Consider the following 25476-nt stretch of genomic DNA (forward strand, 5'->3'; position numbering starts at 1 on the left):
TGTCAAGAACACACCTTTTTTAAAGGATAAAGAATTATAGAACCCATTTAGCAAGCAACCCACACGCAGCTGATATATCCTCTAAAGGATGCTAATCGGGGGTCCAGCTTCTTGATGTAAATTGGATAATAGCTGGAATATTAAACTCTGATTTAGCCTAAAGGTGTGGTATTTAATCAAAGGTCTTACTTATTAAGTTTCCTATTGATGTGGAATTGGGGTTATTCTAATGAGGGGATGTGTTACTTCAATGAAATATTAAACATTAGTCTGTTTACAACTTTAGATTTAGCACCATATTGGGTCCCAGTTACTGATTATTGCTGAAGAATGGTTCTAGATCAAGTTGTTCTGGATGATTACATTGGTGCTTTTGTTGCTAGTGACTCTGGAAGTCAGTGTGTAATGCTGTCTTTAGTGAAGTCTCAGATGATTTTAAAGGTTGAAAGGTTCAAATGTTCATCTATTATGTATGCAGCACACAACTCTGAGATTCATCTTCTCCAGATAGCCAGGAAACAAAGAAAACTATGGAAGTCATTCAAAGAAAACCATCAACCCCCTCCTCACATAAAAAATTGCCAAAATGTTTAGCTGCAGATAGCTATTCTTGAAAAAACATATACTAACTCGGAATATTCCTTTCAAAATATTTTATAAATATTTATTTTTATCACTCGATCACTTAGAAACATAGAAAAAAATTAATTATTAATTCCTGGGCAATAATTTTGTTTGAGAAGAAATATTATGCTCCATTATGTTCTCCTTGAATGTTTCTTCCATTTTCACTGTGGCCACATGGTACCTTCAGCAGGAAATCAAACCATTTGTCTATAATGACGTGGTATCATAACGAAAGGAAGGATCTATGCCATGTTCCACATTTGTTTTTCACTCTGCAGCTCTTACAGAGCTCCTTTGGCACAGAGGTAATCATTGAGCCAAAGGAGGAAGAAACAATTAGGTGAGATAGTCACCCTCTGCACCTCTGTCATGAACCTCTGCGAGACAGTGTCAATTTCATGATGAAATAAAGTGAGAGAAAGGTTATCAACCTGTAACATTAACTCAGTTTTTCTCCCTCTCTACTAATGCTACCTGATCTAAGTACTCCCAGTATTTTTGTTTGTTTCTGATTTTTAGCAATTGTAGTATTTTTCCTCTCTCCTTTGTCCCCATTTCTTCTGTTCACACCTCCTTCAGACATGTTGGCTATATGGGACGTGTAAGTAGAGGAGATGGAAGAGGACCCTTCAATACCTTCTCTCAAATAGCACCTAGTCCATTAGCATCATTCGCTCTCTTGATTTGTACACAGTCACAGATATTTCATTACACACCAATGCCTCTCTTCTGCAGTGTAAAACATATTTCTCCTTTAACTTCTTTTCAGTTAATGTCTCTGCAGATGCTGTCGGACCTGTTGAGTATTTCCAGTAGTTTTTCTTTTAGTTTCAGATTGCCAGAATCTGCAGATGAGTGAGTTCCTGCTCTCCAGTTTTCTCAGCTGATAAACCTACAGCGCATAAGGCCAATCCAAGAGGAAAATGAGAAGGTAAGAAAATGAATTATAGTAAGAAAATGCTTATGATTCCACCTTTTATACCAAGATCTGATCAAGAGTCTTACTGTTGGCTAATATGGGGAGCCATTGGTTTAAAACATGTTTGAAAACCCTTCTGGTTATGAAATAGTAATCAGGTTTTACAACAAAATGTAAATAAACAGCCTATAATAAAGAATAAACTTAACAGTATTTCTACTTACATAGTAAATTTAACTTTCTCAAATACCTAATATAATTAGTTCTGTAATTGAAATAAAAAAATTATTTAGGAAATGATAAAAAACAGATTGTTTAGATTTTATACCACATTGCTGTTTTTAACATAAAGGCTCATGTCTGGCCAAAATAATTACTGACATGGTTCAAAACAACCTCTCATAAGGCTGGTCTTCCACTCATTTCTGCAGAAAATGTTTCTCACTGACATTATTCACGCTCTCGATTATTTAAGTATAGAGTGATCACTTAAATATTTAGATATATTCAATAACAGCATGTGATAGAATTTTGAAATTACTTTGTTATCTCTGCAGTCAAACAGGTAACACCCAAACATCATTTACAGAAATAAATGAAATACTGAAAAAGGGAAATGAAACCACTGCCCTTATTTCCCTTCTTCAAAGAGATATCAGCATGAAATTTATCATGAGCTTTTATCATTTCTCTCTGTTGTGCACATCAAGCCTATCGTGGCTGCCAGCAGGGATAGTTGCCAGGACTGCCTCATGGGGGTCTTATAGGGATCTTGGAATCAGGAGTAGGGGCAAGCTTGCTTCATGAGGGAATGGGGGAGGGGTGGTTGGGGGAGCAAGCTTGCCAGAGCCTGAAACCAAAAGTGCTTCTGTTCATCTTAGCTCCATTTGGAACGTTTAAAGGGGCAATTTTAACCACCACCATTCAGTTCGTGTGAGGGAGAGGTCAAATTTACCTTCAAAGTTACAAGGTGCATTGACTACTAATCTTTTGTTTAGATTGTTTTAAATATGACTCTCAGGGCAGTAAATTTTCTGATGACCAAACATAGGGGAATGAAATTTTGACATTTTACTATGATCATGCTTTCGAAACTCCTCATGCCGAGAGCACCTACTGCACCAGCTTAGCAGCAGAAGCCAGCCAGATCACTGCTTGCTTCTCGTAAACCCTCACATAGCAGACAACTGTGATCCCTAAGTTATTTGTACTCATTAATTTTTAAACCCTGATGCCGCACTTACGCACAATTTCTGCCAAATCTGTGGCACACATAATAGTGCTTGTTTTGTAGAGATTTTACTGCACCATTCTGACTGATTTTAATGCCATAGAAAAGATATTCTGTTGTATCTTAATCCTGACACTACATGAAAATTTGATCAGAAAATTAATATTTTCTCTATTGACTCACCCAAACCTTCACCAACAGAAAATATAGATCCTAATGTGCCAGCTGAGGAGGACAGCAGCTTGAGGGCAGAAGGAGGAACTGTTAGAAGGGAGCAAAATGCCACCAACAGCTTGCAAACTCTTAAGCAGCAGCAATTTATGCTCAGCACCAACTGTGCTGAAGTGCTTTCCAAAAAGCCTCCAGTGGATATTGCCTAAAAATATTACTGCTCTGGAGGAAGGGGTTACTTGGGTCCTGAGCATGTCAGCGTACAGTACCACAAGCATTTCTTCAGCAAAGGATGTCAACACTTTGAGAGCAGTTGGTACTGTTAACATCTTTGTGGAGGAGCAGCCAGAGATTCACTCGTGAATTTGAGCACAGCAGACTATTATCGAATGGCATTAAAATTCTGGCCATATGGAGGGCAAAAGCTCAAGAACTAATACCAGGCAGAGGAGCAATAGAAGTGATCTAAACAGAAATCACTCAAATCTTTGTGAGTCTTCAGGAATTCATTGAATCCTCTCAAAGGAGGTGGTGAGAGAGATAAGCTGTGGAGGAAGATATTGAGTGGCATAATATACACACACACACACACACGCACAAACACACACACGCACACACTGAAGACACTGTGAAATTGTCTTTTCTGCATCTGGAAAATGCATCGGGAATGAAAGCCAGAGTTGTCTCGAGGAATTAAGTAAGTCAGTGCTATGAATTAGTGTGACTTCTAACTCAACATGAACAGTACTAAGGGAGATCTATGAGTATTTACCAATGATTACCATCATACAATCATTCAAACTCCTTCTAGGACTCAGACTTTTTATTTTGGAACTATTAAAGATAAAAGTTGAAAGACATGTTCTACTTTAAATGATATAGGAAAATGATTTTTAGTGTACTGGTGGACTACTGGATGGAATTATGGGTCTCCTCATTCATCTCTTCAAGGTGGTGCCTCCTTAAAAAGATCTTGCAATATGATTTCTAAATCACTCTTGAGAATTTACAGATAACTTTTCTGATTGCCCTTGACACTCAGTGTGTATATTATACTGGATGATGGAATAGTCTAATCCAATTAGGATTATCTTCTTTACTCTCGTTCTTGCCTGGGTTGATTGACAGGATACTAAAAGCATCTCTTATAATAAGTTGCAAAGATGTGAAGAGATTGCTCCTGAAACATCCATAGCAATCCAAAGTCTTGTTAATGCAAATAAAGATAGGTGCACAGATCATTTGGAAAACAACTGACTTTCAGAGATGGGAAACAAGAAGCTTAACAACTGAAATACTGTTTGATAAGATCATCATAATTCCCCAACAAACCACATGATGGCAGCAAAAAGTTAGGAGTGTGTTTTGTTCGATGCAGCATGGAAAGGAAGGAAGGCTGCTTGTGATCCTCTCAGTAGAAAATTGTCACCATAACTGGAGGCTTTATGGGGATCACTTAAAATGTACATTTAAAACTAATAAAGGCATAAAGAATGTTCAATGAAAGAATAGGTAAGTTGGAATATTTGCTCTTTTGTTTACCTTTTGACGTATTAATAGAGATGATGTTTCATGCTTCAGTTTCCTGTAATCTTTTCAAGGGGGCTTTCTGTCTCTCAGCAATTTTCTTTTATTTTGAAGATGTGTATGAACTAAGCCAGGAACTTTGTGCTAAGCAACCCAGTGCTCTTCAGTGAATGGGTGTCCAAACATGGAGCTGCCAGTTCACAAGTTAAAGCATCTTGCACAACTTGTGGCAATGAAAATATAGAGAAAATATTTTGCCAATTCTCCTGACTGGGAAGCTCTCCTCTTTAGTTTGGGCTGTTGGATAGGTGATATTTCCCAGGCTTCCATTGATGCTGGTTTTGAGGCAGCAGCTGGGAGATCTTATCCCCGAGAGATTCATTCTTCTCCCCATGGGGAGGTGTTTTCCCTGACAGTACAGCTGAGATCAAGAATTCGATGTCTGTGAAATATCACTGTGAACCAGTGCCCTGCCATGCCATAATATACTGAAATACAATTAACACCCGCTTATATCCATCACTATCAGCTCGAGAATTTAGACTGTTGTAGTACAAGATATAATTGTCATTATAACCATTCCCATTGGCATATTTGACTCCCTATACATTATTGCAAGACAACACAGGATAGCGTCTGTGGAGACTAAGCTCCAGTGGTAGAATTTCTTTTGAGGCAGTAACCGGAGAAATTCCAGCAAATATTATAGCATTGGGTGTTTATCTTTGCTTAAATGACTTTCCTAACTCACTAATGAACATCAGAATATAAAATCAATTGTAAACTAATTGAAATCATTGCAAACAAACCAGAGCTAAAGGAAGTATGAAACTCACATTAAAATTCTTTCATTCAGTATGGAAAATATAAGGCACTTTCCATCATTCATGAACATTAGGCTCAACAGGCTAAGGAAGATTTAATAAGAGAAATGTATCATATTTAACATGATTTGTACTGAGGCTACATAAAACACCTTCAGAGAAATAAAAATCATAATGCAATTCCAATTGAGACTGAAGTTTAAAAACTGTTGTAAAATACACAATATAACATTGGCAAATATTTTTGTTTCATGTTTTACCTAAAATTTGGGTTAATTTGATAACTATTTCAAGTCTATGCAGTTACAGGAAATTCACATGTATACTTCATTAGCTCTGGGATGGAGTTATTTTAAAGAGATGAGATATAAATCAGTGAGATACAGATAGGTATGAGGAATCAAGGACATTTGGTTGTCGTGAAATTACTTGGATTAAACTTTACTGTCTGTATTTCTTCAAGTCTCTTACCCATGCCCGTGCTTTATTGCTCAATTTCACAAGTTTCAGTGAACATTGCGTAAGACTAAAACCTGAAAAGACTATGCTGTGCTGTCTATTCATGAAGCCAAATAAGAACCAAGACAAGGCTTTATATAGTTATGTAATTATGAACAATCCTTCAGATCATATGGTGATTTTCTATATGTATATGTTAATTTTTACTTCCTCAAATAGACTATTTATCATTTAAATCTGAATAATATTTATATAGTTTGTGGTTTAGTACATCGACCTGGGGTTTCCCAATTCCTAAATGTTATTTGAAGTTGCAGTTTCCTTTAGAGGAGTAGAGATTCAGACTTAACTTCATTTTAGAACAATAAAATAAAGTTTAAAAAATATATAAAAGTGTAGGAAATCTTAAATAAAACCAGAAAATATTTGAGATATTTTGCAGGTCAGGCAGCTTCTCTGAAAAGTGCTACTATTTCAGATCAAAGACACTTAATCAAAACTTGTTTTATCCAGGTTCTAACGAACCAGAACTGAAATATTAGCATCTGTTTGCCTTTCCATATGCTTTGGCTGACCTGCTGAAGGTTCCCAACTTTTGCTTTTAGACTGTTTAAAAAACTATTAAGCAGAAACTGATGCTCTGAATTGACTTCACTTTTAGTACTCAGAAAACTGGAAAATACTGACAATGAATGGGATCTGAAACATTAAGGCTTTCATTAGTTGAAGAAATCCCAAAGCAATTCACAACCAACAGACACTTTAGATCACTACTGTAACAGCGGGGAAAAATATATAGGTAAAATATATTGAAAAATCATCAGTAAATCAGAATAATGTAACTGTACACCTGCCTATGTTTAAGCCACCAGGACTGGTTTACTTTGTATGAGAGATCTGCCACAGCTCTTTGAGTAGTTCTGACATTATGAAAGTCTTTCTCTCATTAGCAAACAAGGATAAATATATAGGTACACGTACTTTAAATAAATTAAGGGACTCTCTGCATTACCTTCCCCCTTTAAATTTTCATGATGTGAAAGCAGGCTGGAATTTAACAGTAGTCTTTAATCCACACGTAAGGTTGTGACAAAATCAGGTTTATGACTCCGGCACAAAAACTAGAAAACATCTGTTGTCTGGCAAATGGCATGTTCACTCTTCCAGCACTGTCACATTGTCACCTATATACCTTTAAGCAGGCAACATCTGTTTCTAATTGCAGTTCATGCAAGGCCTAGTGCTTCCTATGTTTCCTGACCTATAAAACCTAAAAAGGTGGCTTTCCACATTCATGTGGGTCCACTAACACAGCAGACTGGAGTTTGTCATGTCTTCAATATTACACTGGAAATTGAAAGACAGGAAACTGAAAATGTTCTCATCAAAACAGCGGCCCGTGGCTAACATTTTTGTTTCACAATATAATCTTTTCTTTAGATGGTAGAGATATTAGTGTTGCATGATTTATTGTGAAATTGTCTGATGTAACATATGAAATTTTTCCATAGCTGAACAATAGATGTTGGAATATTGTCTATTACTTCCTGTCAGCTGATTTCAGTCTCTGCTCTAACTCACTGAGGTGAAACCCTACAAGTTAATTTCTTGTTTTGGGATGACTAACTTTAGCCTTGTCTTTCTGTCATTTCTTCTTTAATTTCCTAACAGCCATGCTACATTTGAGAAGGCAACACAGCTTTATCATTTAAAAACAAAATCCTCTCAGTTCTACCTAGTTTTACTTTTATTTTTATTGACTTGATAATTTTGTTTTAGATCTGCACTTTGATAAAAATAATTACATTTTGTCTCAGTATTAAAAACCCTAAAAAGATTAATTTGATTAATTTGGTTTTCTTATTCCAATTAGATAAATATAATAATTTATTGCAGGATGTAAAGATAGGACTCAAGAAATTATATTATTTTGGTTCCAAGCCTTGATTGATAGTTTGAATTCATTAAAGTCAAATTTAGTTTTTACCATTGATCTGGCTCATTGATAATAAGAAAATAAAGATAACTGTATCAATGCTAAGAATATCCATGCACTATTAAATACTATGTTTTGAAACACACACTATGGTTCCATGACAAAGAGCAAACCATAACATGTCTGTGATGATTGCCAACATGTTATTTCATCATTATAATTATTTTGAGATATTAATACTCAGATCTATAATGTGTTTTAAATGGTACTTACATTTGCATAATATTAATAGAGACCACAGCAAATTTATTTAAAGTTTTGCAATATATGCATATGTCTTTTTCATAGACTAAGATTGAAATCAGAGGCCACAGAGCATTTTAAATCACTGCAGTTATGGACAATCACAAATTCCACACTGCCATAAATGATATGTTTATGGTATCATTTCAAGAATACAAGGAAAATGATACTTGTACTTTAAACAGAAATCAAGGACAGCTTCAAGGATCATTGCACATAAAATACCACTCTTGCATTCTCAGATCACGCCTCCTCAGTGAAGACAAAAATATACCAGAGTAGCCTGCAAATATTTTGTTTAGATTAAAATGAGACCTTAAACACTCCAGAGTCAAGGAAGGTAAATAAAGGATTAACAAGACAATTAAGAATGGCGCCTGTAGATATAAATTAAACTGTTGAAATCCTTAGGGGCCACATTATATATAGTCTCTTGTGCATCGTCAAAAGTAGCAAGTGAGCTTAAGTTCTAAAGTGGGTGTTACGTTTATCTGCACGTGATTTTGCAAATAAAATCAATTATGATAACTGGAACTAATGAAAGCTAATTTGCTGATATTGCTTGCCTCAGTGTAATTAGAGAAGCAGCAATGAAAGTAAAACTTCAGGAGTGAGAGAATAAATACTTTTAACAAATTTATTTCAACCTTGCTATTTGTTCTGTGCACTCTAATTGCGGTCAAACTTCTACATTAGGTTTAATTTAATGACTTCCAAAGCTTTAGCAAATCTCTCATTATTATTTTCTATAGCTCTTCCCTTTCTTTTCTTCTCAGACACCTTTTCCCTAACAGTCTGCCAGCTGTCAGTTTTGAAGTATGTTTCTTTTTAAAAAAGATTTTTCCACATGAATTTTCTCCTGCCTTCTGAGGCCTCATTCACTCAATGGATATCCACATGTTGACTCAATTCCAAAACAGCTGTTGCATCTTATAAAGCCATGTGCTATGAAACTAAAGGGAAGGTCTAGACCTCAGACAACATGCATTTAGTATGTGTTTGAACATTTATTTCCTCGTAACATTTTTTTCATTTATGAAGTGGGCAATACTATTTACATGATTGTAGCCATTAGGGTAGTTGTTAGATCTTGTATCAGATTTTGCTACAACTTGGTCTCCCCTCTAGTGATAAAATTGTACAGTAATTGAAACTAAGCTAGCATTTGGATATTAATGGCAATTCCATCACTAGAACTGGAGATGGTAGGACTGATAAGTACAAACGCTTGTACAATGAAAACACTTCTTCCTCCTTTTGATTCACCAATTTTCTGCCCTTCAGTGACTCCTCATCAGGGATTATATTCCTGAGTAATGAAGACTATGAAGAATCAAATGCTGTTCTTCCTGTGATCATATAAATGTCTGCATAAGCCAGCCATTGATCGATGTCCTGCAGATTAGTCACCACCAAGTTACTAGATCTGAGGTACTGCACCTAGCTGGATGGTGCAATAAATAAGAACTGTTCCTGGACCTAAATAAGTAAGCAACACTTTTACTTCTGGTCCCCATCCAGTGACCCCTATTTAAAAGTGCACATTTGGCCACTGTAGAGAAAAGGACTGAGCCTGATTGCAATGTACTGTAGCATGCCAAATCCTGCCAGCAATCAGCTCCAGGCTACCTTCCAATATCCCATAAATGATGTCTATCTGCATTTACTTTCCAGCAGCATTGTCGCATAGCAAGAATCGTCTCAGGATCATTTTCCCCCCTCTCACAAAATGGACATTTATAAGGTAAGCACATGAGACAATCAGTGCAACGTTCAATTCAATATGGAGAAATAGAAGGTGCTGCACTATGGAAATTAACACAGAATTCTGCATGGTGGGATGGAAATTACCAAAGAAAGGGCTGTTAATTTATTTGTCTACAGAAGTACTCAATAAAGCTAAGAAGATCATAGGTTATATTGCCAAATGGATTGAATTCAAATCCTTTCAAGTCATTCTAAGGATGTGCTTGGAATACTGTTTCAAGTATGATCATCATAAATTAGATCATATTTTGCCCAGGAACAGAATGGAAACAATGGAATTTGTTGAAAGGGAATTGCCTGGAGATATAATTGCATCTTCAGCCTCAAAACTGGATGTCTTAGTCACAGTTTTATTGGTGGACTTAGACATTTCCATAGGGTAAGTGAATGAAGTTTAGGACAGATGTTAGGAAGTATTTTTTTTATGCAGAAGAGGATTAGAGATTGGAAAAGATTATTTAATAAATGATATTGAGCTCAGGGAGCTGGATGCACTTAAACATCAGTAACTGAAATATGGTAGAATTGAAATCAAGGAAGCCAACAACTGAAAGGAAAAAAGCGCATTGCTATTTCAGTCTACGTTGTCAATCTGTATCCCATGAAATAGACCTACGATGCTGCTTCTTGAATTGAATAGAGCTAGTGCATTCAGACAAGTTTTTGTTCAATCAAAACTAAAAAAAATGAAATTAGGGATTAAATATAATGACGTTAAATTAAATAAAGATTTTAACTTCATTTACAAAGAGAAACTTAAATTTGGTTACACATCCATTTACATATGACCTCTAAATTTTAACAATGTCTGTCCTTATATTAGCATATGGCTGTTTAATCCATGTATAGGTTTTATTTAATCAAATTAGAAATCCTTCTGCTTCTACTTAATCAATGTGACCTGAAATCAAGGGCAGGTTTCAGAGTATATGACGGATGGAAATAACTAGAAAGAGGCTGGCTAAAACAGATGACTGAAGTTTTTCTTAGCCGTGACCCACAGAAACAGATGAACTTGCTTCACCTCACATCTAGTGGTAGTTGACTTTTAATCTCAGAACATGCTACTGCATATTATGCTTTTCAAAAATTTCCTAATTTAGTCTTGCCTGCCTCCTGTTGGTGAGTTGGCGATCAGACAAATCTTCAGAAGACTGCCCAATGGTTTATTGATCAGTGCTCTTGATCGGGAGTATCAAGCAAACAAGGTATTCCAGCTGCCAGTCACCGTGATTTTTAATTGCAATACACTCCAGAGAATTTACTGTAGAATTTATGTTACAATCTATTCTCTTATACAGTCTGATAAAATAGTAACAGCGATTAGTTTCCATCCCCAGCCCACACCCTCATTCCCCTGCCTCGAGCATCATGTATCTATACTCATTCAGAGTGAAGGGGTTGCAGTGCTGATCAATTTGCTGTTTCTCAATTGGCATGTGCAGATTCTATTGGCACATGAAAAGGTTGCTGCAGCTCCCAGGAACAAGTGTTGTTCCTTTACACTTGGCTGCCCAAGCTGAGGTGAATAGTATTTAATCTCACAAATACCTCAGAGAGGGAACATCTCAACGATTTGCAAACTCTGGTATAAGAATACATTGACAAATTTTTGAAAACACACATTTGAGTTTGTAATTTTGTATCTGGGCAGTGGACTGTGAAACTTGTCAATTGGTTTTTAAAGCTTTGTTAAAACCAGAAAGCACAGATGTTAAAACTAGGTTCAGATGTAGCGACAGATGGTATTTGATTATGGAGCAGACTGTTCGTATAATACAAAGATGCTGCTTCAGCCATACATGAGGCACTGCAGAGAGCGGTGGTGGAAAAGATTTCAGGAAAATTTAGAAAGCAGGTGGTTCCAGTGGTGGTGTCATTTCAAACTGTCTGCTTCTGATGTTGTGTCAGACAGTGACACTAAATTCACCCGATAGCCCTGTTTACAAGGTTCTTTTCCAATTTAGATTTAAATTTGAGTTTGGAGTGTAGAGCGCTACTGATAATTTAGATGGTAGCAGGCTAGATAGGAAAAACAGAATTGCTTTTCTTCAGATTTTAATCATATATTATCACAATGTGTATTCATACATATACATATCTATTATATATTTCTTTTATTGGTTATACAGCAACTGGATGTTAGTCTTCTTCCAGGAATGCTGGTAACCAATAATCCTTGAATAACAAAATTGGACTAGATTCAAATATTACCTTAATTGCACTGAGGTTATTATAGCAGCAGATTAAAGTTTTAATTGAAGTGAGTTTTAGTCTGTGCTCATTATATTAAAATTACATCTTCCTATTTCTTCAACTTCAGTACCTCTAAAATTGCATATCCCACTGCATTATGTATTCGTGTTTCAACAAAATAATTAATGCATGCCTCTTTTTATGTCAGCCTGATTTATGTAACCGATGCTATATTGGCAGACAAATGAAACTGGAGGAATAGTCCCATATTACTGCACTACTCCGTGCAATAACTGGTATGTTACTGAATTACAACATAATTATCACATGACTGTGTAGAAAAGATTATACAATGAATCATATTTTGTACCTTTCTCACATTGCTGCTCTCTGTCACTGCCATTTTTAGCATATTTGTCAGCTAATCTTTTATTTTTGCTGTGATTTCCATTTGAAGTTTTTAAAAAAATCTGTACACTTGTCTTCTGAAAAATAGCAGGTTAAAAAATTCCTTCTGACAAAACTTCAGAAGAAATTATTAAATGTGCTCAAAATTGCAATGGTTTGAAAATTTATCATTTTGTCTCCAAAAAAAGTAGAACTTATTGTTAAAGAAAATAATTTCTGAAAGCATGCTTATTGATGGATTTCTTTGGATGGAATCGTGAATATGATGATGAATATATTTCATTGTCCATATCCTGCTTGTTCTTCTCTGCCTGACAGTTAGTTGGTCAAAATTATTTCATGGCCATCACCTTGAAAAATAAACCAAAGTCAGAGTATTTCTAAAACCAAATTTTCATCTCTGTGGTTGGCAATATTTGCTATCCTTTTATAATTTTAGGTCCATACACAAATTCTACAGTTGCAATTGGAAGTTGTTTCAATAGGCCAGGTACTTTTTGATCTTACCTCTCAAATTTGTTTAGAGTGTGTATGACATCTGATTTATTTTACGCCTTGTGTAAAATTGTGTTTTTAGTTTTAATTCAAATTGTAGAGTATGTAGTCTGGTGATCAGGTATTGCCAGAGTCGGGAGGGGAGGAAGCTACAGGTGATGGCAGTTAAGGTGTGGTTGTATAAGTGCCCAGGTAGGTGCTTGGTTTTGTGGAATTAAGACAATGATCAGTATCTGTGATAGGGTCAAACTTCAGGTAAGTGACCTTGATTCGTTGCCCTGTGGGTAATCATTGATTTGGAAAAGGAGATTGATGGATTGGGCGGATTAGTGGATGGTCATAAAGTCTCAGGGATGGCAGGTTGGAGTGAGATTATTGATATGGGTGCCAGTGGAGATGAAAATGGATGGAAGAACAGGCAGATGAACACTCTAGGGACTGGGCTTGAGGGATAAAATGCAAATAAGTGACTTAATTTCGTGTGATCCCAATTTACTGGTATGCTATGAAAACATGGTTACTCCCATTACAATATGGATCAATTTCCAACCCATTGCTTCAAATGGAGTTTCACACAGGGAATTACATAATTTGATGTTCTTGTGGCACTGATACCACATCAGATGCATGTCTGTAATTCCTACCATGATGTGCCCTGGTCAATTTTCATGAGAGATGTGAAATAGCCTGGAAATATTTATCACTCTTTTATTGTTTGATAAGTACATTTTCCATCTCATAACACTGAAATAAATATAGTTTAGTTATTGGGCAACACTGTCTATTCTCCCACAGATTATTTTTTTCAAGCATGGTGCCGAACAAAGTATGTGAAATGTATTTTTATTATTTTGATTAATAACTGATCTTCTTGAATTACTTAAATTATTTCAACATTGGTATACATAGAATTAAAATATCAGTTTTAACTGAACCTTGGAGGGAGTTATTTATTAATTAATAAGATATTTTTCTCTGTGGTGATGATTAATCAACAGCATCACACAAATGCTGGGTCATTATCCAGGAGAAAGTATGATATCCAGGAATATTATTTATTTGAAGAACTGTTTAAATGAAATCCGCCAGGTGCCAGATTACATTGATGAATTCTGATGGAAGCTCCTCCTTTAGACACTAGTTGACCTTCGATCTGTCATCAGCATTTTCTGTTGTTGCTGAAATGAGGTCATTTAGTTGCCCTTCACAAATCTATTCAAGGTCAAAGACATTATAAATCATTTTGCTTATTCTTCAAATGTTAATGCTCTTCATGTTCTTGCTTGTAATGGTATGTAACTTATACATTAACATTTTAGTGTTACCAACAATCTTGAACTAGCATTTAGACCTGCCAATATTACAAAACTATTTTCAAAAGCCTTAAATTGTATTTTTTTCTGAAATTCTTAATGAACCTTTTAATACATGTAATATTTTTGAGTTTATTGTTTGGATAGTTAAATGGCTTCTTTCTTTGAAGTTAAATTTATCACTTTTTCAGCATGAAAAAAATGATCATCCAGTCATTGAATTTTCAGAGCCATTTTTGATTACAGTGACATTTTCTTCTTCTACCTACTGTATAACTAGAGTAGAATCTCCACAATCTGAACATCCTGTTACTTCCAATTATGTTAGATAGTCCTTAACAAAATTGCTTGAACCTTGCATTTTAGATCAACTGACAATGTATCAGTGATGACCAAAGTGTCTTTGTTACCAGCTTTGGCCTCAGATGAATAACAGGGTACTGGAGACATACCATATGACAAATATGAGCTCTGCAGCCATGCATCCACTTTATCAGTTCACGATTAGGAATTAATTTTTTCGTCATGCTACTCAACTCTAGAGGCCTCAAAAGAAACCCCAAACTGTGGAATCCAGTACAAATTTTACACCTTTGTATTTTTAGCTTATTGTTCCACCTGTACCTAACTTAATGCTAATACATTTATTCTTTAATTAATAAAATGTATGGGTAAAGTTCCAGTCCACTTGTTCACCAAGGCTACAAATGAATGACTGGCTCCACCACAATATTTTGAACTATATTTCCAGCATGTTGCAACAGGAAAGTAATTAAAGCTTATGGGGAATGGAAGACCAATTCAGCCTGTGGCCCACCCTATTCTAGAATATCCTGGGATATCACATTTAAAATTCTGTCTCTTTTCTGCAAATATCTCCAAGGCCAGGCCACACTTTACATTATCTCTGCCATTGCGATTTTTGAGCCTTTATTCAAATATTCTGTGTGTCTTTGAAATATCCTTCTCCATCTTTCGACACATCATTGGTAGAACACTGATAAAACAAAATTATCATTGATTGTTTCTACTGATAGCCCATGGCTTTCCATCATTTTCCCCTCTGGCCTGCGTTCATTCTCACTTCAATTTCCTATGATCATAACACAAATGTAATCTGTTGTTGAGAATAGAAAGAACAACTATCCACATACAGAAGATGTGTTAGTATATGCTCACATTATTTGTTGCTGCTTCTTATTGCATGTTCATTTAATAAGGTTTCAGCTGACCTTTCCTAATTATGTAAAAGGCCATAAGGGTTCTCATTCCCCCCTTGATTTCATCACCAAATGAATGGAACATTGGACCACATAATAAGAGAATGGGCACATAATAAGAGAGGATGGATTGTCCATAATCCTTAGGTGATGGATCTTAGAACTTAGATGAACGAGCTAAATACCTTGATCTGAAACCAAGTTAAACCAGGAAATTTTGTTTTTTTATATTTGTTGTATACCAGTGTATGAAGTTCGGTTTTTGGTAGTTTGAGATTCAATGATGAGTATCATTTCTGGAAATAGTGCCAATACTTTTTACATTCAAGATTGTGTTCCACTGTGCAACCTCTAATCATATGATTGCTAGTGTGGCCAAAAACAGCAGATCTGTAGGTTGCTTCTTTCAGTCATATCTCATTGACCTGCTCCTCTGATCTTCCGATAGATGAATTGAATTTAGAATAGCTTCATAAATTGTATCTTAACTTATTTCATACATTATATAACATTTGAAATCAAAACTCTCTTGCTTCTAACTTCAAACCCTTCCTAATGAATATGGAAAATAATTACGTTCTATCCTTTCTTCCTGGTTTTGATTGTCTCTAAACTCAAATGTACCTTATTTGTTAGGTGAGTAAACCTTCCTTATATGGACAGGCTAACTTTTCTTCCCATTTTTTCTGACCACAGGAAATTCTGGACTGTCTCCCACACCAGGTTTCCCCCAATCATCAAAACTCTTCACTTTAACTCTTATGAGTAGATCCATAATTGACACTCCAACTGTTTTTCAAAATGTTAAGTGATAACAGAAGTACATATTATTCCCTGCTGTGAAATGAAATAACTATAAAGCCTAGTTATTACTTAAAAGCATTTTTAATTGGGTTCATTAACAAACTCCATTTTCAGCTGCTGCAGTATGTTCAAACATTTTTTTTTAAAGTCTGTGTTAACTCACTAGTTAAATGGAACTTTTACCTAACACTTGCCCTGGATTTCTCTGTGTTTTGTTTATGCAAAAAGCTTTGAACTGAACAAATGTCTGGCATAGCTCAAAATGTCATATTAAAAAAAGTTATATTTTAAATGTTACACTTCAAAGGGTAAATGATATTTGAACCTGACTGTTTCCAATTACATTAGGCAAAGAACCTCAAATTCAAGGAATCTGTATGAATCATTTAAAAATACGAGGATTTCTGTTAATTTGGCCATTGGTTAATCAGGGCAGCCACTTATTTGAGAAACCAATTCAAGAACAAAAATTAATTGAAAAAAATTGCTGGGATTCCCTTCATTTATTTGGGACGTTATGTTGCTTACTTGGGGCAGGAGAATGTTGCCAAACAGATTCTAACTAGCATCAGTCATGCATACTTGTATGGTCAATAGATGCTACGCAATGCTTTGAGCAAAGTTTTTAAATACCATCAGTTGTATGCGTTTGTGTTCAAGAAAGTGATTTTTGGTACTGATTGTTGACATGAAATAAACAGTAAGAAAATTTGGAATTGTTTTGCTCCCTGTGGTTTGAAGCACTAAATTCTAAGGTATTGACATTCATCTTGAATGTTACAATGAAAATGAAGATTTGGAGTATTCCATCATCGATAGCACTGTATGAAGGCAGCCCATTATCTGCACTGTGTGTCTGTGCTGATTTTGTTCATTGCACACACTGGATAAATTCCTCTGTCAAAAACTATTAGGAACTAATACATAGTTTTATAGTACTGTAGTTATATTGGCAGTGTTCTTACTTGCTTTGCATTTTATTTAAATACACAAATTGTTAGTCAGTTTGTCTTTTTTATACTTTATTAACTATTTCCATGAAACTTCAACTAATTGGGGCAGCCACTTAATTAGCCAAAATGTATTGGTCCCAATTAACTGGAATCTACTACATATAAAAAATATCAAATGCAATTAGTCTCCACTGACCTCAGGATGTGCATATTATAGCATATTTTTATTAAAAAAGTAACATCAAAATCCTCCATTGACCTTGAGATAAGCTTATGTAAAACAATTTGATTTTGGATTTACATTACCACACCACTTTAAATGGAACTAGTGACAGTCCAATACCCCAGCATACAATGTTCCTCAATTTTCTACTGAACAATACACTGTGAGATATGCTGGTTTAGTCAAGTGTTTGCACACATTGGCTGTTAATGTCTGGTGCTCGGAGGGTAAATCAAATGAATTTATAGTGAAGTGGCAGGAATTCTTTTCCAAGCTGTACTGAATCCATCTCTATAACTTACTCTCATAAATTTATTTCCAGATAATCTTATCCACATTAATACCAACCTATACACAAAGAAAAAATAAAAGTAGAAGCACAGGTAGTACATAAAGAAATTAGCATGCTTATTTCTTCTCCATCAATTCATTTCATTTGCCCTCTATGCGTGTAATGAAAGCATCTGGCCACAAAAATCAAAAATGTGAAAGGCAAACACAAAATAAGTGCAAACAATGTATTTGGAATTATATTTATTCTGCACAAGCTTGCATATATACTGCACATACATTCAGTTTAGAGAAGAATGGAAGGCACACAAGGCAATTGAACTACTGTAGTCTGTAGGTGGTACAAAGCAAAGGTAAAAGTCTGGATACCATACAAAAAAGCTTAAAACACACAAAATAAAATCGGTTATTCAGCAAACGGTTTTATCTTCAAAATTTAGTAGCTGCCAAGCAGTATTTAATAACCATTGCTTAAGTCAGTTGGCTACTGCACCCCATAAAATGTATAGGGATCATCATTTCATTAAATGATCAATTATTACAGTACATCCCTGGGAATACAAAATTGTACACCTTTGAATAAATTAGGATAAATTAAACCAATAAATTATGCAAAGTCTTCAGAACAATTAACAACAACAACAAAATTCCACAATCAAAATGGTCTCTAGCTAGAAAAGAAAATCAAAACACTGACTATGTCAGTTATAATTACCGCACTATTTTCAAATTAACAAGTATTTAATACAAAAAGGAGCATAATGCTATGTACAACATATTGCTAAATAATATAAAGGCAGTGTTTTTGTCACTTTCTGCAACTATATACACACAAGCGTTTTCATCGCAGGCAGTTCATACCCCATAGTTCTCTATGACAAGATGAGTGTGTTTCATTCAACTTCACATTCTGCAACAGAAGTGCAATATGTAGTAACCATTTCCAAAATAGCCTTCTCCCTTGTCATTTAATTTTAAGGGAGTTCTCAAAAAATAAGTCAACATTAAACTACCACTTAAATAAAATGGTGTGGATAGGGTTTAGGTAAATTACAGAGTTTACAAGTGCAGGTGCTTTTGATGTAGCTGCTGATTTCTATGCTTCTGACATCACCACAAGGAAGGTCTTAGGATTCATCCATTTACTCTCATTTATTTACTGGGTAGATGCAATATACATTCTGTAAATATTTTACATGATACAGAATTCATAATGAATAATGAATGCAGAATTTGTGGATTCTGAATACAATAAACAATGAAGTGAACTTCAAAGAATTTTTATAAATCTAATTAGAATTCCAAGGGCTAACAAACTTACATGTGGGAAAATTGGCAGTTCCCCCCCATAGGAAATTCAATACATACTTAATGATCAAATTCACATCATGCATTATATTTCCTGTGACAGCATTAAACACAGCAACAAATTAAATATGAAAGATGTTTATTTTTAAGGAAAAGGAAAGCATTAATATGAAAAACTAATTAAATTTTTGAAAAATGGTAATTTAAAGTTAGCATTTCTCGAGGGCTCCCTTTTTATACTTTAGTGGAATATTTACCCACATATTTTTAATGCAATTACTTTACAAAAATCAAAAGTATTAAATCAGAAACTTAAAGCAGATTACCAGCTTTGATACTCTGAGGCACAACCTAACTGCAACAAAATATGCGAGTAAATACCTCGTACTATTTAAATACTTGAACTTAATGTCTGCCATGTAATTTTCTCAGTATTGTGAATGTTCTCTGCGGCATATCCTGCAATAGTCATAAATATAATTGTCGCAGAGGTCACAGCAAAACATTCTCTTCACAAAACATATTTTCAGCATGTCTAAAATAGAAAAGTTGTCCATCTAAAGGGGAAAAGTCAGCTTTCACTTCACACGTATAATCACATCATATGAAATATTGCTTCTATATACTACTTTTATAATCTATGAAAACACAAAATTTGCACCACAGTTACAAAAAATTGGCTTCTACAAGATTTCCCATACTTGAATGCTGAGCAAACAGTTGAAGAGGAAAAAATAATTTGCTTTATCAAACTGTTCTAAAAATTCTCTTCAAAAATTTTTTTCCAGCTGTTTTATTTTTATAAAGATACAATATATGCATAGCTATCACTCAGTAAATCTGGCATTTATTGCAGTTGGTTATGAATAAAAAGGAAATCCTCAAGAATCCCAAATTAAAAAAATGTTCAGCCACACAAGGCACAAGAACAATTATATATGTGGGAAATTGGGAAATTGAAGGTGTCTGTATCCTTCAAGCTGGTGCATTTAAGGTCTAGGCACAGGATATCACCTCAAGTTTATATGCAATGTTAAATTTCTATTAGCAATAAGAATACAGAAATGGGTAATAATTTACAGATATATCATCCATCATGAGCTCATATTAAACTATATAAATTTCCAGTCTGAAGCATCTGACCTCCTGCCTCTTTTAGCTGTTACATCATGAATACGTAAAGTGTATGCCAGTATAATGACAGCAAACCTTGTGAAGCAATCAGGATAATCTCAGGTTTATAAGAAAAAAAAGTAGCTGGAGGCACAAAGGCATTATGGCTCTCATAAAAGCATTCCAGTTCAAATGAAATTTCCAGAATATTCTTTATATACTGGACAAAGTGAATTAGGTTAAATGGAATTACAATTAGACTGTTGAATGCAGTTTTTATTAAAATCATATTACAAAACTATCCTGTTCAACTAGTTGTGCCATTATTACAGAATAAAATATTGAGATGATTTAGAACCCATTCATTTTGATTCTGTACAAAATGTTAGGATGTATGGTACTCTTTGCAATTTTGTGCACAATTTAATTATTTAATAAATCTTACACTTATTCTTTAAACAAGGAAACAAGAAAGTAAAGCCCTTAACTCTGTTTATGATAATCATCGCACCTCTAATTGAGACCATATTGTAATGACAGCACAGAACTGTTATCTGGTATTCTTCAAGGTCAGTCCTATAATAGGATCACCAATACTGATAACTAATTTCATTAGACAAGTTTGTTTTCAAATTTTGTAGTAACAACATGTCAGTACTAATTGAGACTGAGTGATTGGTACATAATTCTGCCAGGCAAAGCTAAGTAGTCAGGACAACGCAAACTCAAATGAAGGACTCAGCATTTTGGGGGCACACCAAAGTTAAGTTGGCAAACTTGGTTTAGATGCATAGTGAATACAATGACACTTGATTTTATTGTCTGCATTTCTTTAAGTGTACAGACACTGCAAGTGCTCTCTAATTGTGATTGGGTATTTCAGGCATTGTGCTACTAATTTGATGTCAGCAGGTTTTTAAGGCTATGTGTTGACATTAATTGCTCCCTGCATTTCATTCCATCAGTTGAACTTAAAGATAAGTTACACTGTAACATTAGGGTCACTCACATTGTTATAACACCCAATTCCTCATAATTTAAAAAAATTGTAAATGTACAAAATATTAAATTTTGCATGATTGAGATTTCAAGTGCTCCGATCATCTTAAGAGAAAAAAAATTCAAATAAGTAAAATGCAATAAAAAACAATTTTTTAAAATGCTCATCGTTCAATGATTCACTCTATTTCTGCCACTGCAAAGCCAACATTTTGTTCTTGTTTGTGACTAATTACAATTCAATCATCAGCATTTCTGACAACAGAATAAAAAATAATGAATTGTAATGATAGCTTCAGTCCTATATCAATACGAATGTTTAATTCATTAACTTAAATGCAACATTTTACATAAATCAGGACTTTTAAAGTGATTCATTCACTGAAAATGTTTTCTCAACATTGTTAATCTTTACCCAACAGAAATAATAAAAATACCATTTTAAAAATTACTTTGGTTTCAAAGCTTGAAAACACAATGTAATTTTGTTCCAAACTATCCACATGCTTCAAAAAATGTTGATGTATTGGTACATCCAGCAAAACATCAAGGTCTGTAATGCTGATATCCAACACAGAGAGTTCCATCAGCCAGGCCCCTTTTTCTATCCATCTCAGTCTTAATTATCCCAGAATATTCTCACAGTTGGACCTGGAACATCTATACACAGAAAAATTCTAATCTGGAATACTCAGTGCAGGATGTGTTTAGAAAAATTATTTTGCAGAGACTATTTAGCCTATGTATTTATAAACTGAAATTAGATTCAATATTGTTGAATGGCAAAATGAATGTGTGTCAGGGAAGAAATTTTTCTTTGCCTGTGGAGGAGCAGTGGTGTAGTAGTAGTTCCTGCACATTATACTCCACTCGAGATATAGCTCAATGGAGGTCAATGGAAACAAATTTCAGAGGAGGAGTTCAACAAGCAAATGCTTCTATACTGCAAGTTCAGCGCTTGCAACCAAAGATGAATTACTATCGTGTTAAATATAAAAAGAGAAAATAACGAGTCCTAAATTTAAATTTGTATTATCTTTGTCATTTCACTTCAACCTGAATATAGTGAACAAATTTTTAAAAAAACTTTTGAATTCATCCTAAAGTGACGGTCACTTTTCTGTTAAGAGTCTAACAGTGAGCATTTAATAGTTTTGAGACCAGTTACCCTAACAAGCTATACTTCTGTTTGATATTATCTAAGATAGTGGACTGTAAATCCAATGGAAAATTTTCCAATAATCCTTACCGATCAAACTTCTAATGCAGTATCAGCCTTTCTGCAGCCTGGAAATTGAGTGAATCGCAGCTTGCAATCTAGAATTTCTGGCCTGAACACCAGGAATTCCTAATGACAAAACCTATTTAGCAATCTAACTGGTAGGTTTGATTTTATACATGGGCTTAAATTACAAACCAATTAGGCAAAATGAAATGTGTAACATACCATAAACCAATAAGTTTAACGCAATTTAGTTTCAAATAGGGCAGAAACAGTAATAGATCCATTTTCAGTCTGTGGTTACATGAATTTAGCTTTATACCAAATAATAAGCATTGGCATCCTTCTGTACGGAGCCACTGGATTGTGGTGAACTACCATGTTGAAGATTCATTCTTAAGATAAATTTCAAAAAGGTGCAATAATTATGCCAATCCTTTTGTAATAGTATATCATAAATTGTGTATTCAGAAAGTGCACACTTTCCTGCTTCATTTTGTCAGAAACTCCTATTAAGACAGAGTGGCTATATTCAAACCCAGTTCTAACACTTCATTATATCTCAGTTTAGTCATTTTAAAATATATTATGTATATGCTGGCTGGTGGGTCTGATTGACTGAAAATGTGTATGGTCATCAAACTGGATTGGTTTAAAGCCAATTTTGTCTCAAATAAACTGACACAGATAGAACTCTACATCAGTCATAACACAGAGGTTTGTTCTCAGTAGTAATTATGTTGGTAAATAAAATAAATATGCTACTACCAAAAGTCACACTCTAATAACAATTAAATCAGGCTAATGAAGGTATTTTCAGTATAACTGCATAAATATATATATTATATATAAACTTTAAAAATTATACATGGTTCAGCATGTTCCCTTCATCTAATTACTCGGGATGCTTTCAGTAGTCAGTGCCAACACTAAAAACCAAACTGCTAAAAAAAGGAGAATGGGGCGAGGAAGAAAAAATCTGCTGCTTATGAAGTGGTATCAAATCAAGCTTAATATTTTTGATGTATTTGCACAAATAGTGTAAAACAGTTTGTAATTTGTTTCATATAGTTGCAGTTAAAAATAAATCAGATTAAATCTGGACAATTTCAAGTTCCCTGTGGTGAGCATCTTAGTTTAAAACAGATTCTAACAGCATGGCATGTTTACGCACATATGACTTTCAGTGTCAATAGAACATTTGCACACTATGTACAAGTAACCATTTTCACAAAGAACCTGTATTCTAATTACAATTATGTGCTCATTGCACTCAGCAGTTCTCTTATAATGATTTGCACTTTAAAGCACATTTGTTTTTGTATTCAATTTTTTTTCCCTTTGTACCTGAACAGATTCCCCCCAACTTAAATAATAACAACCTGATGTCCCCTCATGGTTTGAAATGTGGTAAACTGACACATTCTCAATCATTTAATATTCAAGTTAATTTTCTTCAGTTAACAATGCAAACTGTTACTTTAAGGAGCAGAGCCAGGAAAAAAAAATCTCAAATAAAGTTCACAGCACATTTCCATGTTTGAAAATCTGTCAGTTTACAGGATATTTGGACTGAATAAATACATTATGCTAGAGATTTAAAGTTTTATTGGGGTACATAATAGCTAATGAACATCCAGCAGGCAGGATAGCCTCATTTTAAATAAATGCATTTTGTTTGTTAAATTTTGCTGAATACTAACAAATCAACTGGGGATTTTTTTTATTTTTTAGTAACCTTTCCTCTCTGGATAATTAAACCTGTCTGCTGATTTGGCCGGTTATGAACCTTTCCTGAATCATCTGGGATCATTAGAAGAACACAGGAACCTCACTGTGTGAAAGAAGAATTACTCTGCCGTGGAGAGGCTAAAATGAAGGAGTCATTTTAGTGAAACTACAGAATGCTAATAGAAAAATCTCTTTTGGTGGAAAATTGTAAGATGGGAATCAAGGCAACATGGACTGACATCAGCTAGAGAGACCAAAGAATAAATGCATGCCACTTGCAGGTAGTGATTATTTAGATATATAAATGACATCATAGGTATAGTCAAGCTATATGGTGTATGCTAGTTGGGGGGGGAAGGTGGGAAGATCAATTGGTATCATGCCTGAAATCAAAACAATAGCAGGCTTAAACATCTCTGGTAATGATACAACTGGGCCAAACCTCCTAGTGTGTAGTGTTGTATCCCATGACAGTCACTTTACTGTTCCAATGATGTCATAGTTATTTGCCATTTGCCACAACTAATCATTAATAAACCCTATTGTCTGACAGAGCAGATCTCCTCAGGTGTAATACCATGAAATATCAAAAATAAAAGTACACACTCACGCTTCATTTTTCTTTCAGTAAATCAAATCAAATAACCTTCAAAACAGAAGGATTCAGGTTTCAGCATTAGTAGGTTCAAGGCTGTGGAGAATAACCTACTGACAAGGTCAAATGTAAAAGGGTAAAACATCATGGAAAATTAACAAATTAGAGCTATGTAAAGCAACAATACAATGATTGGGCATCAGATTGGAAAAGGGTATATTACGTCTGACGGCTCTGGGCATCTTTACTCGTGCAGCAGCTCTTGCAGGCAGTTTGGAGATTTGAAAACCTCCGGGACTTCACTGTCCAGCTTACAAATGACCTTGTAGATGGCCTTCTTCCAGGAAGGATCAACGTCTTTGCCTGCAACAATGGCATTGAAAAACTCTCGTAATGTGATCTGAGCCACTTCCAAGAACCTCTCCGGAACCTGCTGATACAGAAGGAGACAATGACATTAGTCGAGTTTTCAATTTCAATCCAAAGTCTCTGATTTATTAAAATGGGGAGGGCTGGAGGCTAAGCTTTCATCGTTCTTACCAAAGCTTGCAGCAGTTCTGTACACACAGACCCTAAATATGGAAAAGTTTGCAGTTCCCAGTTTATTTCAGGAAGGCTGTTTCTGGAAAGATGATATTTATTTATCTTTGCAACAACCAGACTTATCTACCTCTACACTCAAAGACACAGGTGCAGTTTGCAAGCTATTAACATTTTCTTAATTTTATTCTGATATAAAGTTTAGGTGTTGCAATTTACAACAAACAAAAGAGTGCTAAATTAATTATTTAAACTAAAACATAACAGTTAAAGTGAGTACTGAAAAACCCAATGGCAGCTT

The 25476-nt window shown here is 34.8% G+C and overlaps 1 protein-coding gene and 1 long non-coding RNA gene across 7 annotated transcripts in view; one reads left to right on the plus strand and one right to left on the minus strand.

The window, feature by feature from the left end:
• The first annotated feature begins 4336 nt into the window (after positions 1-4336).
• On the plus strand, positions 4337-24147 carry LOC134350516 (uncharacterized). 2 transcript variants are annotated; one of them, XR_010018915.1, is made up of 3 exons: positions 4337-4460; positions 9672-9741; positions 24044-24147. It is a non-coding gene; the product is annotated as an uncharacterized LOC134350516 (long non-coding RNA). The 2 variants fall into 2 exon arrangements; XR_010018916.1 differs by having other exon boundaries at positions 4338-4460; positions 9675-9741.
• prox1a (prospero homeobox 1a) overlaps positions 17790-25476 on the minus strand; it is a 107908-nt gene continuing 100221 nt past the window's right edge. For 3 of the 5 annotated variants that reach the window (XM_063055794.1, XM_063055792.1, XM_063055795.1), the window contains exon 5: positions 17790-25068. In XM_063055794.1, coding sequence (XP_062911864.1) covers positions 24880-25068 — 189 coding nt within the window. In that variant the 3' untranslated portion in view covers positions 17790-24879. The remainder of the gene's footprint in view (positions 25069-25476) is intronic. The other 2 variants (XM_063055791.1, XM_063055796.1) reach the window with 2 other exon arrangements.

Source organism: Mobula hypostoma, chromosome 8 (genome assembly GCF_963921235.1).
Source record: "Mobula hypostoma chromosome 8, sMobHyp1.1, whole genome shotgun sequence".
NCBI lineage: Eukaryota > Metazoa > Chordata > Chondrichthyes > Myliobatiformes > Myliobatidae > Mobula > Mobula hypostoma.